The 18561-nt window shown below is 58.8% G+C and overlaps 2 protein-coding genes across 2 annotated transcripts; both read right to left on the bottom strand.

The window, feature by feature from the left end:
- Hoxb9 (homeobox B9) lies at positions 1 to 462 on the bottom strand (the record flags this gene model as incomplete). Its single annotated transcript, XM_013519051.1, is given in 1 exon segment — positions 1 to 462. A coding segment is annotated over 1 exon segment (302 nt), but the record flags the coding sequence as incomplete, so codon positions are not given.
- A 3413-nt stretch (positions 463 to 3875) lies between these two features.
- Positions 3876 to 15453, bottom strand: LOC102014969. The gene is made up of 7 exons (XM_013519067.1): positions 15349 to 15453; positions 15144 to 15268; positions 9981 to 10062; positions 9656 to 9784; positions 7290 to 7526; positions 6447 to 6824; positions 3876 to 5380 (listed from the first exon to the last, which is right to left on the bottom strand). The coding sequence occupies exons 1-7, from the start codon at positions 15451 to 15453 to the stop codon at positions 5033 to 5035; spliced, it is 1404 nt and encodes a 467-aa protein (XP_013374521.1). The 3' UTR covers positions 3876 to 5032.
- Between the last annotated feature and the right edge of the window lie 3108 nt (positions 15454 to 18561).

The following is an 18561-nucleotide window of genomic DNA, read 5'->3' as shown; positions in this document are numbered from 1 at the left end:
GGCTCCAGCCAGGTGCGCAGGTACCTGCCCTCGGCGGCCGGCGCGCCCTGCGGCTGCAGGTACGGGTGGTACACGGGCGGCAGGCTCCCCGACGCGTGCGCGCTCAGCGGCGCCCAGGACGCGCCGAACACGGGCGCCTTGGGCTGGAAGCTGCAGGACGGGAAGTCCAGGTGCTCGGCGGCGCCCGGTTGCCGCGGGCCCGCGAACTGGCCGGAGGGGAACTTGGCTGGAGGCGCGTCCTCGCTCTCGTGACTTATGATCGAGTCGACATAATAGCTGCTAAGCGTCCCAGAAATGGACATTCTCAGACATTATCCGCGCGCCCGCTCGTAGGGGGAGGAAGGGAGCGCTCTCTGGCTCGCTCGCAGCGGCGCGGCGGCGCCCGAGCAGGCGGAGAAGGAAGGTGGCACCCGGACCGGGGCGAGGGCTTTCGGACGCGACCCCCCGGCCCCCCACCTCCCACCCCCACCACCACCCCCGGCTCAACTTCTCAGCCAACAAAGTACAGTGGAGCGACCCGGCTCGGCGCTCCGTGCAAAATGATTGGTCAAAGTTTTTCCGACAGCCTGATAAAGCGTCAGCTCCGACATCAATCAATCGGGCGCGGGGGCTGCGCTCGCGCTGTCATCCGTGCGCACCGCGCTCCATATCGAGGATGGATTGTTTTATGCTGATGCAATGTGCTATCACGTCAGGGCTCCGGCGGCCACGTAACCTCAGCCCGGGCGCCGGCCGCCCCCTCCCGCCTTCGCAGGAAAGGGGGGTCTCGGCGTGGGGCGCGGGGGCGGAGAGAGGCGGGGGCTGCGGAGCGCGCTCCCCGGGCGGGAGGGAGGGAGGGCGCAGAGGGAGAGAGAGACAGAGACGGAGGGAGCGAGCCCCAGCCCGGGGCGCAGCCAGAAAGGCCCTGCAGGATAATTAGAGGAGAGGTCGCCCGGTCCCCCCCCAACACCTCCACCTCCACCCCGCAGGCCCTCATTTCCTCTCCTCTGTCCCCTTGACAGAAGATGTTTATTAAACAACAGCAGCAGCCAGCTAGCCACAGGAGATGCAGGAAAGAGGATGGGGAGAAATTGGGGTTTTATAGGACGCTGTCCTCTCTGGAGGGGCGCCGTGTGCGACTTGGGGGGATGTACTGGGAACTCCCCCCCCACACACACACACCCTTCAGTAGCTGAGGGAGAGGAAATGGAGCCAGTGTCCAAGGATCCGATGTGTGTTCTGAAACTGGACCCTGCTGAGGTCAAACGGCTTCTCCAGGCCTCGGAAACTGGGGTCTACGGAAGAGTTAATATAACTAAGCCAAGTCCTTGCATTTAACTCTTTTTTTTCAGTTCCCTGGGCCTTTGTGGCTGGCTGGGTACTCAACTATTCCGCCTTCCTTCCAGATGAACCCTCCAGGACGCTCGGATTGCCCGCGGGAGGGAGCTCAGTATGAGAGAGCGCTAAGGGAGCTCCCCTGAGGTGTGCCCGGAGCAGGGGCATAGGAAGGGGAAAGGGTCCCCAGATCTCTCGCCTCCACACGGGGAGCCCAGGCCAACTCTGAGACCCTCCTGTGCCGCTCTTTGCACCCTGGGCTGCTGCCGCCCTGGGGGGCTTCGAATGCTAATGCCGGCCTAGGCACCAGCGCAGACCTCCAAGCCCTAGGGTCAGGCTTTCCCCCATCTGCCGCTGCCTTCCCTTCGCAGGACCCGCCTCCCCCGCCACCCCAGCTTCCAAATAGTCGGTTGATTAGAATCCACTCCGCGGCCCTGCGCAGGGTCTCCCTCGCGGCCGCCGCCTGGCGTCCTGGTTCCTCTCCCGGAAGCCACTCCTCCAGTTTCTGCCCTGGGTGCAGTCGCTTCTCCTGGCCTGCAGCTGGGGAGGCAGCGTCCCTAGACACGCAGGGCTCCCTCCGCTGGGTTTAGGTGCAGATTTCTAGCCAATTCCCTCACTCCGGGCCACTGGAAGGCAGGCTGCCCTCCGAGGCACCGTCTCGCCAGCCCCCCACCCGAGTCCTTTCAACAAAAGCGGGGCCATTCTAACTTGGGGTCTGATCCTTGTGGCAGTTGCCCCTCTACCCTAGAAGGCTGCGGGTCACCTCCGGACGCGCACAGACACACTCCCGCCCGCTTTCCTTACCAAATGAAGCCATCTCGTGTCATTACGTGTGAAATACGAGGGCGCAGCGCCATATTTCTTCACATTATGGCGATTTCAAAATGATTTTTTAAAGATCAATGCTGGCGCCCAGCCGGCCCCCTCCTAGCCCACCCCCGCTCTCCGCGGAGGGCTACAGCCCAGCAGATCCGGAACCAAACAGCGTGAAGATCTGCTTTTTCCATAGGACTCAAGTGTGTGGCGGGGGACCAAAATCCAATGCAAATTCTTCTAAGTAGCGTTTGGGCGCTTAGGAAAGTCAGAGAGCTCCCCAGGCTCGCCAGCCAGAGGCTGGGTGCAGAGCCAGTGGATCACAACTCAGGCAAAGCACCTGTTCTCGATCCTCCAGCCTTACGGAGTGTGCAGCGGCCTTTACCTGTAATAAATATACTCTTCAGGCAAAGAAAAAAAATCTCCTCCCCTGCCATAAATAACGGTGTTATGAAGCATGGCGGCCGAGTGTACGATTTTCTGTAGCGTATAAATTAGGGCCCAAAAGGACATGCGAACTGTGGGCCCGGGCTCTTTATTTATGGAAGAGTCATAGTGCTGGGCTGTCCTTAAGAACCCAAGCTGCGCAGGCACCGGGCCCTGCCTGCCGCCCTGCCCTCCTGGCTTCCACTGCCCCGGCCCTGACTTTGGGGCCGCCTGTCTGGAGGTCCAGGGCCGCCCTCGCATAGGGAGAACTTGGAGAACGAAAAGCATCTCAGTCCCAGGCTGCGCTGAGCAGGAGGGAGGGAGCCGTTCCAGCAGACCCCTCTCAGGTCTGTAGGTCACCACCTGCCTGGGGAGCTGTCCCGAATTCCCGGGGCTCCTGGGTGCCCTTCTTCCCTTAGAAGTGGAGGACAGGGACAATTTGAAAATGACAGGTTAAGGAGGTCTGGGTCTTCTCCTAAGCAGTGATTTTAGAGGGGAGAGCATGAACTTGCCCCCCAGTCCCTGGGGCCTGCTCCCCACCTCACAGCCTTCTGGGTGGTGGTGTGGATGAACCAGGAAACAAGCCCCCCTCAAAAGGAAAACCGGGCCCAAGCTGGAGTTCAACTCCAGCTCAGGCAAATTATTAAAATGATCACTGAAAGGGCGCCCCTTGCCTAGATGTTGAGAACCCCGGGACCCCCACAAACATTATTAAATTTCTCCCCACATAATGGCACCCACCATGAAGGGAGCAAACAGGGAGACCCTGAAGCTCCTCTTCTAAAGACTCCAAGGAGGGGGTCACTTCCACGGGGGCCCTCCGTCCTGAGAGAGCAGAATTGCTGTGCACCCCACCCCCAGTCCTAAAGAGAAAGAAGGAAAACCCTGCCTGCCCTGGCAGTGCTGCAGTGCAGCCTGCCCGAGCCTGAGCACAGCTGGGGCCTGGGGCCGGGAAGCTGGGAAGAGCACACAGGACAAGCGGCAGCCCTGGCCACGCTGGGGCCCTGAGCAGCCAGCAGCAGAGGAGCCAGGCCTGAAGAGCAGAGGCTGTCGCTGGCCACCGGCGGGAACCAGCGGGTGAGTGGTGTGCTCTGGGGGAGGCTTGATCAGGGTCCTTGGCAGTGAGAAGGGAGAAAATCTAGAGGGCGGGAAGGAAATGGGAGAGAGAAGAAAAAGGCCAAACAACGCAAGAAAAGGGGGAAACAGTTTGTTTGTTAAATTATTAAGCTAAGCTAAAAGGGATGCATGCTGTATTTGCATAGATAAATATATCCTGTGTGTCTATTTCAAATCCCAGTGTGTGTGTGTGTGTGTGCGCACCTATGTGCTCCATGCTGTGCGCAGAACAGGTCTGCACAGTTCTAACACTCCATGTCCCTGGGCGCTGGCCTAGGGGATCTAATCTTGCATAAGTGCACAGGCGTGTAACCTCTGTGATGGGTACAGATGAACCATTCTGACCACATTAAGATCCATGGCCCAGAAGCTCGTATGTACATTTTTATAATCATCTGCACACGTAGGGAGAAGCCAAAAACCTGGCTGTTTGTGTACCTGAATTGTGGCTATGAAATATTAGCTGATGTGGGGTGGGGAAGAAGAACGTACACCATACTGTCTCAAGCAAACGCCTGTCTGACTTCAGGCTGGATTCTATTATGACTTCCTCTGGGAGATGAAGGAAATACTCCAGATTGGGGAAAGGTCATGAAATCTGGTGACTTTTTTTGTTTTTTTGTGTGACCATGAAATCCTCTACTGAATTATCTTGCCCCACACGGCAGAGACAGCGTGTGTTGTGTGATGCTTATTTCCTGGGCGTGGGAGCACTTTACTTGTGCACACGTGTGTCTTGGGTGAGTGTGAGGCCGAGGTGAACAGGTGTGAACTGAGTGAGAGTCCTCAGGTGACTGTTGGAGCTCACGCCGAGCACGGCTGTGTAGAACCAGGTTAGAGAAGCCCCCAGCCTACCTCAAGGATAAAGATTTCTTCTGTCCCAGGACCAGAGCCCGGAGCCACTCTGGAAAACAGCGAGGCACGGGGACATGTGTCCCCTTGGAGGGGGAAATCAGGATGTCCTTTATCCCAAAGGACCTCCCAACAGGTACCCTACCGACCGTGCACACCTCAGTTCAAATCCTGTTACTTCCACGTCCCCCGAGTGCACGTCTCACTGATTAAGGAAGGAAATCTTCTGCCAAGCTCTCTCCTAGGACATCAGAGGCGAAAGGAATCTCCTTACAGACTCTTGGCCCTCAAGGGTGTCCAGGGCGGTGGGTAGGGGTGGCTGACTTCCTGGGAGTTGGGGAGGGGGGTCCAGGCGGCCAAACGGGGTGGGCGGCAGGCGGGGCGGAGAGAGGCGAGCAGGTAGAAGGTTATTACGGAATTGCTTCCATAAACCCTGTGGCTGTCGTAAAACCCTCTGCTTTTCCAAAGGCTTTATTCCCTCCTTTCTCTCGGACATCCCCCTTTTTTCTTTTTACAGCACTTTTCCTGACAGGGGGTGGCCGAGGGACGCCAGCGATGGCTCCAAGCCTGGAGCAGCTTTGGGAGCAGCGGAGAAGCAAGGTAAGGCGGAGGAGGCGTCCCTGCCCTCTGGACCCAGACCCAAGACAGCAAAATGCCCGGGGACAGCGCTGCTGGCCTTAAGCAGCATGACAGTGGGGTGAGGCTGCGTTTCCTCGTGCTCGGAGCGCGTCCCCCAGGGCCTCTCAGTCCCAGCAGAGGCCCCTTGTTCCTGAGCCCCTTGGCCCTCCAAGTCAGCCTGGCGCCACCGGAGCCCCATCCGGTCCAGCCTCTTCCGGGCCCCTTCGCATATTTCCTCTGCCTCAGGCAGGGGGGAAAGTTGAGGAACAAAAGTTAGCTTATGCTTTGGCGAGTCCCCCACCCGCCTTCCACCAGCGCTTCGCTTCTAGGGACTCCTTCGCCGGGCACCGAGCCAGCAGTCTGAAGAGGGCCGGGGTCAGAGAGGGTAGCACAGGTTCACCCTGCCCAGCCCCGGCTGGATTGGCACCAGTCTCTGCTGAATGCCTAGCAGCTTTGCCTGCAAGAGCCTCCCTCAGAACGGCTCCGAGGACCTGGCCCTGAGGACCCGGAGGGAGCCCACAACCCAGCCCTGAGCCCAGCGGAGGAGGCGGCAACTGGACTCTAGCAGAGAACGCGGCTCTCCTGAACCTGCCTCTGGAGCACTTGCCCCACTAGGGGGCCTAGGCGGACCTGAGCGCCTGTGGGCTGAGGTCACAGAGAATCCTGAGTTTTTCTTCCTCCGAAAGGGACCTACTGAGCCCTCCTGAAGGACCTAAAACTTCCTGCTGAGGGGGAGCCTGGTCCCCCCAAAAGGTCACCAAGATCTCCAGGGCCTCCTATGTCCCTGTGGAAGCCCAGGCTTCAAGCGCGTGTGCCCCTCTGCAGTTGCACTGTGGAGTCTCTGGAAGGTTCTGAGCACAGACAAGAGCCCAGGACCCCAGAGCAGGAGGCCCGAAGCTCTGAGCCCCACGTTGGGCTCTGCAGAATGACCTGGCCACTGCCTGGGAGGTGGCTTTGGAAAGACCCCCTTGTGCCCCAAACATGCAGAAAATGTCCAGAAGTGAGAAGACACCCCAAATTCCCCTGATCTCTCCAGGAAACCATCCCGCCAGCCCTGAGCCCCTGCACCCCCACTCCTCCGGCTAAGCAAGGAGCAGTAACTGCCGTGAATCGGGTGGTTTGATGTCGTTGTGTTCAGAAGCCCAGGCCCAACAACATCAAACTACCTAATCCACTCAGCAGTCCCAGTTCAAGCTCCAGGCCCAGGGCTCGCTGGGGCGGCCGCTGCGGCCATCCTGCGGCCCCAACGGAACAGAACGGCCCCCTCACCGCTGAACTTACTCCCCTCTGTAACTTATTTCCCTCACCTCCTCCCGCAGACCCAGTGGCCAGCGAACAACTCGTCCGAAGAACTGGACCCGGGACTGCAGGTAACAGCTGCTCGGAGCTGGTCCTGGCAGGTCATTTTCCAGAAACTTCTGTTTTCCAAGAGACTCCAGCTCAGGCAGGGCCACTTTGAGATACCTGCTTGGCCTCTGTCTCCACAGCGGGAACTCTCCACAGATGAGAAGGATTCTCAGCTCTCCCCATGACCAAGGAGTACCACCTGGCACCGGCCACCTGGCCAGTCCCGGCTCCAGGGTCACCTGGCCTCCAGAGTGGCTCTGAGAGGTCAAATCTTCCACCCTACATGATCCCCCAGCTCTGAGACTGGGCTGTCGCCAGGACAGTGGGGCGACCCGGTACTGAGAAAGGAAGCGACAGACGGAAAAGGCAGTGTCGGTAAGTACCAGAGCCCCTGGGAAGCACAGGGCAAAGTGGGGTTCGGAGGGGACACCAGGGTGAGTTGGACGGTCACCGGGAAAGCACCCCGCAGAAATGTGTGAAGGCTCGGGCGCCTGGGGCACTAAGCTCCCCCAGGTAAGAAAAGCCTGTTCCAAATTTGCTTTGTTTTGTTTTGTTTTTCTCCGGTACCGGGAATTGAACTCACGACCTTGTGCTTGCAAGACAGGCACTGTGCCACTGAGCTAAATCCCCAGCCCCCGTTCCAAAGCTGCGGTGGATCTTGCAGGCTAAGACCTGGACTAGGACACAGGAACACGATCGCTTTTCCCTCCTCCTGCCCTGCAGCCTGGAGCCTGTGTCCCCACAATCCCGCCCCTACCTCTGCAGACACCCACACACCGGTGCTCCACACACTACGTGCTCACCTGAGCTATGGCCGGCGACAGCGCTGGATGCAACTCTGTTGCAAGGTGCAGAGTGTGAGTCCATCCCAGAGGCGACAGTCTGAGCGGCCACGTGTCCGGCAGGGAAACCCGAGGTAAGGAGGGAGGGAGTCCGCCTGGCCTCACCCTCACCCTCCTGGGTATAAATCTTGGGGACCGGAAATCCAATAAAACTTCACCCTGTTGATGAACTTCAAATGGTTTACATCCCCTCCTGGCCTGCAAAGAAAGGCGGCCGGGGGCAGGTTAAAAGAAAGGGGAAACAAATTTACGAGCCCAAGAAGCGGCTTGCACAAACTTCGTTCCGCGTGGAGAGAAGCAGCCAGATGCCCCGGTCCTGAGCCTCTGCTCCACCACCAGTGATCAATCAGAGCCTCCCCCGGCCTCCCAGGGCTCCCCAGGGCCCGAGCAATTGTGCCCAGGGCTCCCAGGTGGGGGCTCGAAGCTCCAGCCCAAGCGGGAAGCAGGAGCCACACCCTGCTGCGGCCTCTGCGCTTGCACCTTTCCGCTGAATGCGGGTTTTCTGCTTGGTTGTTTTTTCTGTTTGGTTGTTTTTCGCCCCTCTAGCCGCCAGAACTTTGCCCTGCCCAGCCCTTTTATTGCCAGGTGCCTGAGGAGGGGACTGGAGATAAGCCGCCAGGCCCCCAGGGAACGGAGCCGGTGGTTGGGGCTCCCGCAGGGGACAGAGAACGCAATTCATAGTCGTCTTCGCAGGCACCGACACCGGGTCCTGTCTGGCTACCTAAAGGCCTCAAAATCCCAAGGAAAACTACCTGTGCCGTAACTTTCCTCACCCTAGTTCTTTTCTGCTCTGGACACTGGGGGCTCTGGATTCGACAGACACTGTAAACCAAAACTTTAAAAGATCGATTGTTTTTCAAAGCCTTGGATTTGAGATAATTGGGAACAGAGTTATTGACCTCTGGTTTTGTTTTGTTTTGTTGTCTACCTGAGGGGCCTACATAGGGCTCCTTTGGGTAGGGGAACAAAGGGATAGAACCACCTCGAAGTTATTCAGCCACCCAACCTGTGGGGGGCCTGATGTTAGCTCAGGCTGCACTGGGGTGCAGGGTCTGGGCCCAGCTGCAGGCCCAGGAGGGGCCTAGGATCCCACAGACACACAGGTGCAGCCCTCGCCCCAGAACATGAAGCCAAAGTCCTCCCGGAGATGTTCTTTTAAAAACAGATGAGAAAATGATATGAGCCCTGGTGCGGCGGTGGCACACGCCTGTCATCCCAGCACTCTGGGAAGCTGAGGCAGAAGGAACACAAGTTCGAGCCCAGCCTGGGCGACTTATTTAGACACTGTAGTAAATTTTTTTTAAAAAGAGATAAATATGGGGGCTGGGGATTTAGCTCAGCGGCAAAGCGCCTGCCTGGCAAGCGCAAGGTCGTGAGTTCGGTTCCTGGTACCGGAGAAAAACCAAAACCAAAACCAAAAAAAAAAAAAAACAAAAACAAAAAAACAAATAAAAAGAGAGAAATAAAAAGGGGCTGCAGATAGAGCTCAATGAAAGTCCCTGGATCCGATCCCCAGTAAAATAAGTAAATAAATAAATATAAAAAATGGAATGGGCTTGGAAAATGCCGGGATGTGTTCTAGCACATTGAATTTTTCTGAAAGGCTGAGTGTACTGCGGACTGGCCTGCTCCCAGCTGAGGGTGCTGGAGGGGTGGACGGGGCGCTGAGGTGGTGGACGGAGTGCCTGCTGCCCACTTTGTGGCACCAAGAGGGAGTGGGGGGAGCTCTTTAGCAGCTGGAGGACAGGAAGTGGCTTCCATCCCCTCCTGGAGAGGCTGGCCGTGGGCAAAGGGGGCCGGCGCAGGGCGGTGGGCTGAGTCCGGGCCCCTGATGGCCGGGTTTCCACTGCTCCCCGGGACCCTTTGTAAAAACTGAAGAGGCCACAGCCTTCGGACAACACACCCGTGCGCACACACACTTTGTGTGCACTTTTACGGGCTTGGTGCCTTCCCAACCCTCATCGCCAGGGCCCCAGCCACAGATCTCAGGCTGGAAAAGTGAACTCTGCCCAGAGCCGAAGGATGTCTCAGACTCTTCCTACAGAGGCTGATTATACCTGTTCAAGGTCACCTTGCCCAAAAGAAGCCAACTTTCAGATTCCGGGGCAGTGTTCCCGCAGAGCTGAGCTCAGTCCCTCGGGAGCACAGGCTGCTTGGGCGGCTCTTGTCCCCCGCAGACGTTCGTTTTCCAAATACTCTTCCAAAAGCGCGTGCATCTCCAGATTATTCAGAAAATCGATGGCCGAGCTGCAGGAGTCAGGGACTTCTCCCCACCTCCTTGAAAGGAAAGCAGTTCTAGCGTAACCGGGGCGCGCTGGGCAGTTTACCTGGTAAGCGGGGGCAGCGCAGAAGACAGGTCCTGCAAGAAGCCAAGACTGGGCCCCTCTTCCCCTGAAAACCGAAAGAACACGAGTTTCTGAGACTTCCCGGCCCCGCTCCCTTTTCTGACGTTTCTTCTAGGGCAGAGGGGGAGGTCGTTTCGTAAAAGTCAGAGGAGCCAAAAGCCTAGCCGCTGGCCCAAGCTTGGAATTTGTCTTGTTTGATTTGGTTTTTGTTTGGTTTGCGTTGGCCTGCAGTTTCTGGCGGCAGCTGTCGCCGGCGAGGAGGCCGAGGCCGCCACCGACCTCTAGGCGGCGCCCTGGGGTCGCCTACCCGGCCCGCGCCGAAAGGGCCCGGTCCTGCAGGCCACTGCGCTGGGCCTGGAGCTGGTCGCCGGCGTCGCCTTTGGCGCCCTCTGCCAAGCAAGAGAAACAGAATTAGAGGAGTGCGGCCCGCATAGGAAGGGACAGCTAACCAGCAGCCCCCCGCCCTCGCCCCATCCCAGCTGCCCGAACCCCCTTTTATCTCTCCAGAGCCCCTCTGACCCCCTCTTGCAACTCGGAGGAGGCCCAGGTGCTGAGGAAGTGAAGTGGGTAGCTTGCGATCAGAGCTGCTAACCACCCCATGACAGCCTCTAGGAGCTGTCTTTGTTGGAAGTTTGGGGTTTCCTGGATTCCCAATTTGGGGCAGCGCCTAAGGACACTGGAGGTGGAAACGGGGGCAGCGCTGTCAGGATCAGAAGAGCCAGGACAGATCCAGCCCCTCCCTTCCAGGAGAAGCCAGTTTACAAGCTCTCTTGCTCGTCCTGCCAAGGGCCCAGGCCCCGCGAAGGCCCGGAGGAGAAGGACCCACGGGACAGGGGTGCTGTGAAGCTTGAGCTCTTTTGCATGTGGCCGCGGGGGTAAAGACTGCTTCTCACGCCGGCTACTTCACAGACCTCAGACCTGCGCAGCTGGGGCCTGCGGCGGGTCACGGCCTGGCCGGAGGGGCACCTCTGGATGAAGTCCTGGGTGGGGCAGATAAAGACAGCCCTTCCTCCGGACGCGGCTTGCCTGAATCTGAGGTCGGAGTCACCCAGGATCTGGGCAGTGCGGGACGGGAGGGACCAGGGTCCCTCCTCCCTCCCCGCGTGGCAGAGGGCCCGTTTATACCGAGGAGCCCAGGCAAGGCTATTCCCAGGACAGAGGGGCCAGGGAGCCTCCGCAGGGCAGGGAACGATAGAGGGCCCCGGGACCCCAGAAGCAGGCAGCGAAGGGCAGGCGCCTACCGTGGTGTGGTGCCCGCTGCCCGGGTCTGGGGTCCCAAGAGAGGTGCGTTTCCCAGCCGGGCACCGGCTCTCTCGGAAGCCTAATTAGTGAGCGCACATCTGGCGCAGCTGCGCCCCAGCCGGCCCCGGGCACATTATCTCCCCCTCCAAACCCCATTTTCATTCCCAAGGCTGAGTCATTAAGGGCTCTGGAGGCAGAAGGAGCGGGCTGCGTGCGTCAGCGTTCCCGCGCCAGCGTGCGCGGGTGGGCAGCGTGGGTGCAGGGCGGCCCCCGCGTGCGCCCGCGGTCCCGGCGCTCGGGGAAACGCGGCAGCATCCGGCGAACGCGACCGCGAACATGCTGGCGGCCTCATTATCCGCCCATTTCCAGGGAAAGCATTTGGGTCTCGGAATGAGCCAGCTAATTGCTTCGCTTCTGTGTTCACTGCAGGGCAGGGCAAGCTGTCTGCCTCCTACGAGCCCGTTCAATATTTCAAAACTTTTAGGTCTTCCCATTCTCAATTTTATTTCCATCCCCGTGACATCCTTGAACATTCATATCCGTATCCCATCAAACACACACACACACACTCGCACACACACACTCGCACACACACACACTCGCACACACGCACGCGCACAAACACACAGGATTCACGCCCCGAAAGGTAACTCTTGAATTTCCACATCTGCAAAATCTGGAGGTCTTCACTCTTAAAATTGTTGCAGGGATTCATGGACGTGCTGTGTGCTTGAGGTCGACCAGATGCCCAGTGCGTGGGGGTCATTTAATAAATAGTAACTGCGTAAGAGGAGGAAGGGGACGAGGAGGGGGAGGAGCAGGAGGAGAGGGGAGGGGGAGGGAAGGACGGGGCAGGGGGAGGCGCCCGGGAGCGGGAATGGGAGGGGAGGGCAAGAGGGGGAGGAGGCCCGCTTTGTTCTCAGAGCCCCAGTCAGGGTTAGGGGTGTGAGTCAGCCTGCCTGTGTGTAATGTATTCTTTTGACTTAGACCGATGTCCATAAAAGTGAGGCCCCTTGAACCCCTGGGCCTGTAACTACCTCTTCAATAAGGATCAGAGAATTGGGGCAATTATCTGGCTCATTTCAGGTTCAAACTCCCTGCAGCCTGACGTATCTGGATCTCCCGGGAGAAGGGCAGGGGAGTGGTGGCGAGCATTCACCGGGCATGGGGTGAACCCCTTCCCTTCGCTGGGGTGACAGCAGCCATCCTGCCTCAGCAAATGAAAAGAGAAGAAGGGGACAGAGGGTTGGAACTGAACAGCCTCTGAGAACCGCTTCAGAAAAAGCAGGTCTTGCCCACTTCCTGGGGCAGCCACGAGGCCTCGGAGCTCCCCAGATGCTCCACAAATTCTCCACACAAGACACAGACTTTCGCCTGGCGGGGAGCTTTACTCGGCATTTGGCAAGCACTTACTGAGCACCTACTGTGTGCGGTGCTGGGCTGAGCTCAGCACTGTGGGAGCCACACCCCACAGCTGGCATTGCTGGCCTGGCAGCTCCAGGAACAAGTCCAGGGCCAGGAGAAGGGGGACAGCCCTGCAGGGGGTGACAACTTCCCGCCAATGGCAGCGTTTCTTTTCCAGGACCAAAGTTCCATGCAGAGGTGGAGCCAGAGGGCCTGGGGCACCCCCCTCCCCATTGTCTGCGGGAAAGAGGCCACTTCCACGGTGGGGGCGGCCCTGTGGGGGAGGGCGGGATCTAGCAGAGCAGGGAGGGGAGAAAAGATGTCTAGAGGCTCCTGACCCCCAGTTGGAAGTTCCCGAAAAATACCAATTAGCTCCCTTTAATTAGTAAAGCGAGGAGCAAATGGGCATATGTTTCTTCTGCTCTGATTAAAAGCATTTAGGTCAGGTTTTCACGGCCAGAGTTATTCAGTTTAAAGTGTCCCAAGCAGAAAGTTGTTTATTTTTTTTTCCCTTTTTATTTTCAAGCAGGGGTTTGAATACCATCAGCCAGCTATTGGCTTCCGGTCACAGATCAGAAGGGCTGGGCTGGCAGGGGGTCACTGTGGCAGCCCAGAATGGGTTGGGGTCTCCCAGTCCCCTCTGCTTCAAGCAGAGAAGACAGACAACTGGGGGACCCAGGAGCCCTTGGGCTGCGTGGCGTGTGGAGGGAGCGGTACAGTAGACCAGATAACTTCCAGTTTCCCTAATTTGTCTGAACACGGCCCCAGAAAAAGAAAATCTGTTCACTTCTCAGACTTCAAACAAGCCTGCCTTTCCTTCTGGGAGACCCCGTGCTGTCATTTCTCCTGGGCGAGGAGACCAGGCCACTTTTACAAAACTAGGGCAGACCCAAGTCCTTCTGGAATTTATGTGGAAATCAACCACAACACATAAAGCTGGTGAAACGAGGGGGGGCCCCCAGGATTGTCGGGGGACTACCTACTGCTTGGCTCCTACACAAGATTATCAGAATGCTTAGGAGCAAATCCTTTAGCATAGAGTTTCACATCCCCAACCTCTGAACTTGGCTTGGGTCCTCAACCCATGCAGAATTGGGGCCCTTAGCCAGGCGTGGTGGCACACACCTGTAAACCCAGCACTTGGGAGACTGAGGCAGGAGGATCATGATTACTGCGAGTTCGAGGCCAGCCCGGGATACATAGTGAGTTCAAGGCCAGCCTGGCACATATAACAGACCCTTTCTCAAAGAACCAAAGGAAAAAAAAAAAAATTGGGGATCCTGAGAAAACCCAATAGATGAATCCATAAGGGACGTAAAGGAACATTCTTGGCTGGAAGGGTTAGCCAGAGGACGGTTTGCAGACAGTCTACATTTCCAGCAGGGTTTTAGCACATGGGCGTTTGCCCAAGTGTAACGTCCCCGGGCAGTTGGTACCAACACTTGCTGTGCAAGATCAACTTCCCCAGGGAAGCTTTTCTGTCTCCCGTCCTCCTGTTCTCCAGAAGGAGACACGGACTCCCCGAGGAGCCCACATTAACCGACTGTGTTGGGTCTCAGTGTTTTCTAAACACAAGGTCCTTGATTCATCCAAGGAGGAACTCTGAGAAAGGAGTGTGAACCTTCTAAATTTATGGACTTTGATATTACGTGAGTACACTGGGTTGGGAAGGATCAGCACTTCTGATCAAAATTTGAAGTATCAAGGGGGGACCCCAACATGCTAAGAACCCCTCCACCATTTGCCTACAAATGGCCAAAAATTCTGGATGTGGTGCCACACACCTGTAATCTCAGCACTCACCAGGCTGAGGCAGGAGGATCACTGTGAGTTCGAGACCAGTTTGAGACCTACAAAATGAGCTCAAGGCCAGCCTGAACTGCACAGTGAGACCCTCTCCTGAAAAAAAAAAAAAAAAAAAAACAACCAAAAATAGGATGCAGAGGGAGGAGGTGAATGGACTTGGGCTTCTGATCAGACAAATGAAAGGGGACTGTCATGTGCAGCAGGAGGTCAGAGAGGTCACTGTCACCAGCCCCTCCCTGGCCCCTCAGGCACCTGCTCACCTATCATGTGCTGAAATCCCAAGGCTGCCAGGGATATAGCTCAGTGGTATAGTGCCTGCCTGGCAAGTGCAAGGTCCTGAGTTCAGTTCCCGGTACCACCAAACAAACAAAAAAAATTGATATTTTTAAGTGCCTGCCTGAAAACACCAGAACTGAGGCAAGGCGGCCCCCAAGCCCCATCCCTGCCTTACATACCACACGTGCCAGGCGAGGACACACTGCCATGTCTGCGGCTCTAATCAAAACGACCTGGGCTGAGCTTCTGCCCTGAGCCTGGACGTCTGCCGCCCCTCCCTGCCACGTCTTGACCTGGCCCCAGCTGAAAGTTTCAGGAGCCGTCTTCCCCTTCCCCCTTTCTGCATGGTGGGGCTGGGAACTTGGGGGGCCTCCAGTTCCCACAACGACAGCCTGGCCTCGACTGCGGCCCTTGAGCCGAGGCAGGGGCGATCCCCAGGACCTCTAAGTTCTTTCGGCTTCAAACGGGCCCCTAAAAGGTTACAAGGGACAGCGGTGCAAAGAACTAGAAGCACGCACAGAGAAAGGGTGCTCCTAGGGGACCGCCAGAAAACGAGATGGGGCAGGACAGAGAAGTGAAACAACGGGGCAGACGGGGAAGCAGCCCAGACCCGGGCGACCGAAGGGCCCCAGGGACGCAGGGGCGGCCAGGCGAGACCGCTCCCATCTTTACCGCAGGTTAACGACCTCGTTAGCGCCCCCTCGTTCCAAGCCGCCGCATTACAACTCCTCCGGCTCCTTACGCTCTGATTAATTGGCCGGCTCCGGAGGATGGAGGTGCTGCTCTGTCCCGGGCCGGGTGGCTTTCGCTAGCTCGCTGCCTAAGGGTGGGGAGGACGGTGACTTCCCGGGACCAGGAGACCCAGGGCTGGGAAAGGGGCGAAAGGGACTGGCGCCTGGAGGGAGCAGAGGTATCCAGGCGCGCTAAGACCCTGACCCAGTCCTCACATGGGCACAAAATCGGGCAGAAGCTTCTCCGCCAGGGTGCAGGGATCGGGGAGCCCGCAGCCACGCCCCGAGCTGGGGCCTGGGTAGAGCCTCCTCCCCACTCATCGGCCCCCATCCCTGAGCCGAGGCTGTGGGGCCGCAGAGTCAGGATGGACCTGCGTAACTACCATCTCTATCACGTTTAAATTCCAGGGCACCAAGGGGGATCTGAAAGCCCCGTTTCTAACACTCCTCTAGTAGGTCCCTGCCCTCTGCACCCCCAACTGCTGGGACTCCTGCGGCGAGCCAGGCCCTCTTTGGCTTCCCGCTGAACCCCCTGCGGTGCCAACCTCCCCGGCCTGCGCTGGAGCGCGCAATCCCAGGTCCCCGAGACTTCTCCGGAGGTGAAGGCGAGGCCACCTCCCTATTCCCGGCCTTTGGGTCCTGTGGTCCGCAGTAAGCGTGGACGGGTCAGCGCCCGGCACAAAAATGGCACCGAGATCCTCGCTGTGAGCTCGGCCCGGGGGCGGGGGGACAGAGCCCTGGAGCAAGCCGTCAGATCGTCGCGCGGGCTGTGCTGGGGAATCACCCAGGACCGGCGTCCCAGCGGTCTCCCTTCCCTCGTCACGACTTCCCGACCACTCCTCGACGGTGACGCCGCAGTCTCCCCCGGGAGCTGCAGCGGGATCAGCCGGGCAGGGCCTCTCCGCGCCCAGCAGGAGCGCAGGAGAGAGGAAGCGGCAGGCCGTGTGGACCCACGTTCCCTGCGGTTGGTTCACCTCACAATCCAGGAGTCGGGGTCCCCAGGGCCAAGGAGGGAAGAGACTACAGAAGAGGTAAGAGGATGAACGAGTGGAAATTTGTGCCCTCTTTGCTTTCAAAGCTTGGGTCCTCTGAGCATTGACTTCTTGCTGCATCAAGGAATGCCCAGCACTCTGGCCCGCCCCTGGGGGGGCCGCAGCGCTGGGCCCGTTGATAACTCAAGGGGCAGCACAGGCTGGGGAGTTCACCCTGGAGGAGGTTGCTTTTTTTGGTTTTTACTGTCTTTGTGATGGTAGGAATCCAAGGAGGGCCCCACTGGAGCTACACAAATGCTGTAGGGCTAAGCTACCTTCCCAGTTCAGTGGTTATTTTTTGGTCATTATGATTGTTTAATACCCAGGTTATTTCACACTAAAGCGCCTTCCTCCACTCTGCGAAAATTCAGGCCGAAATTCAGCCTTGATCAGAACACCAGGCCCGGCCTACTTCAAAAGAGGAGACCGGGACGGAACGGAAGCGACTCAGACGGCTCCAGGACAGGGACACAATGGTGGGCCACTTTGGCCTTAATTATCACTGCAAGGTAAAGGCTGTTCTTTCCCCAGCTTGTGGGGGTGGGGGAGGAAAGGCAGAGAGCGGCTGAGGGTGGCCACTTGGTATCTCTCTGGGAAAAAAAAAGCCACTTGTATTCCAGGCCCAACTTTTAGGCTCTGAATAGTCTTGGCCTCTGATTTACAGACGGTGGCAGGGAGGGCCGCGCTGCCCCTTGGGTGCGCTTAAAGGTGAAGGCTGACCTGGTTAGCACAGAGATACCAAGGGAAGTGGGGGAGCTACACTCACTAACCTGGACCGGTCTCCGCACCTCCCGGATTCAAGCCTCCCTCTTGCGTGGGAGGTCTTCACGAAGTTCAGGAGTCTGAGACCCTCTGAAATTGTAGAATTTCGGGGTTCTACCAGAGAGCCAGAGGTCACTCTCTGGGCAGCCCGGAGGCAGCAGGGGAAGGAAGCTTGGGGAGGTGAGAGGTGCAGCCCTGGTCCGGAGCTCCCCAGCCCTCAGCTCTGAAACCAGCTGCCCGGTCCCCAGGGCCGCCAGCTCCACAGCAGAGCATGGGGCAGAGGCACCCACGGTTTTGGCTTGGGGTGGGGGGAAGCCAGTGTCAATGCTAATTATACATCTGGGTGTTTTCAGGGTCTTTTTTTTCCCTCTTTCAGCTATTCTTGATTTGTGGTTCCGGGTGGCTTCTGGGCCTTTAGAGCACCTCGCTTCTGCTCGCTAATCTCACCTGTGCCCAGAGCTCCCCTCAGCAGCGTCAGAACCGGGCTCCGGGGATGCGGCCTCGCCCCGCCCGCCCTGGCCCGGGGCTCCTTTCTCTGTAAGCCCGGAGCCCCCCGTAAAGGGCGGCCTCGCTCCCATCTCACCACCCCACTCCTTACAGCGATGCTCCCGCTTGGGACCGCTGCAGAAGCCCCACTTTGCTAGCGCCTCTTGCGAACAAGATAGCTGCTGGACGTTGGGGTGGGGGCGGCTGGTGAGGTGGGATCGCTGCCGGAGCAGGCTGCACCTGGCTGGCTCTCCGCGCCTGCGTCCGAGCCAGGAAGCGGGCACCGGTTCGGTCTTGCGTGTGGGGAGAAAGAGCAGACAGCAGTTGGAGTAGGACGTGGGGGGAGAAGAAAGCGAGGAAGAGGGTCCAACAGGGAAGCCACTTCTCTTCTTCACCGAAGGGAAGTTGGAGGCGGGCTGAGCGGGATACTAAGTTCCCAGGCCAAGGGACCCAACCTGGGGTCACTGCCTTCCCTGCGCTCCCAGCCACAAGGAGAAACACCCGGTGCCCGCGGGAGGCTGTTCTGGGTCTCCCCCCAAACCCCGTGGAGGGGCCCTGGGGCTCCTCCTAACAGCGCGCTTCAGCGCGCTCCCCAGGGCTGGGAAGCTTCTCGGTGCAGTTCTGCTGCGGCCGCGCGGGTGACCCGGGGGTCCTCACCGGGGGCGGGCGCAGCTCTGCTCCGGGGGAGCCGGCGGCGGCGCGGACCGAGGGAGGCGGCTTCCGCCCCGCCGGGCTGGGGGAGGGGCGGGCACCGTCTGGACTTGGAGCCAAGGGCTCCAGACTCTAAAGAAAGGCAGGAGTTGGAGCCTCCAGGGGCATCTGGAGGAGAAATCAGACCGACAGGGCTCCGGCCTCTCTTCCTCCAAGGCGCGGGGAGGAGCGAGGGGCGCAGAACTCTCCCTACGGAGGGTCAGCCCCTCCACTGGAGCGCTCTGCGCCTCAGTTTACCCCACACGCACAGCCCGGGCTCACTGATGGCCCCGGGGGTGTGCGAGGCCTGCTGGGAGCTGCCGCGCACGCCGAACCGCAAACTTCCCGCCCGCTTTGTTAGGCGCGCAGTGCGGCCGCGCACCTCGCCCCACGCCTCCTGCGCGCGCCTCTGGGGCTCGGCCCCTTCGCGGCGCGGGAGCCACTCCGAGGGGCGGCGGCT

Source organism: Chinchilla lanigera, unplaced genomic scaffold (assembly GCF_000276665.1).
Source record: "Chinchilla lanigera isolate Chin_1 unplaced genomic scaffold, ChiLan1.0 scaffold00050, whole genome shotgun sequence".
In the NCBI taxonomy this organism is placed as follows: Eukaryota; Metazoa; Chordata; class Mammalia; order Rodentia; family Chinchillidae; genus Chinchilla; species Chinchilla lanigera.
Note: the sequence above shows the minus strand (reverse complement) of the source record. Positions and strands in the feature narration are given on the sequence as shown.

Bases quoted from the DNA above. Each gene is read 5' to 3' on its own strand.
- LOC102014969 (XM_013519067.1), bottom strand. From the start codon at position 15,453: ATGAGTGGGGAGGAGGCTCTACCCAGGCCCCAGCTCGGGGCGTGGCTG. The intron at 7,527-9,655 runs GTAAACTGCCCA...CTTTCTTTGCAG, and splicing joins GCGCTGCCCCCGCTTACCAG to GCCAGGAGGGGATGTAAACC. The intron at 5,381-6,446 runs GTGAGGGAAATA...CCCCTGCCTGAG, and splicing joins CACTGGGTCTGCGGGAGGAG to GCAGAGGAAATATGCGAAGG.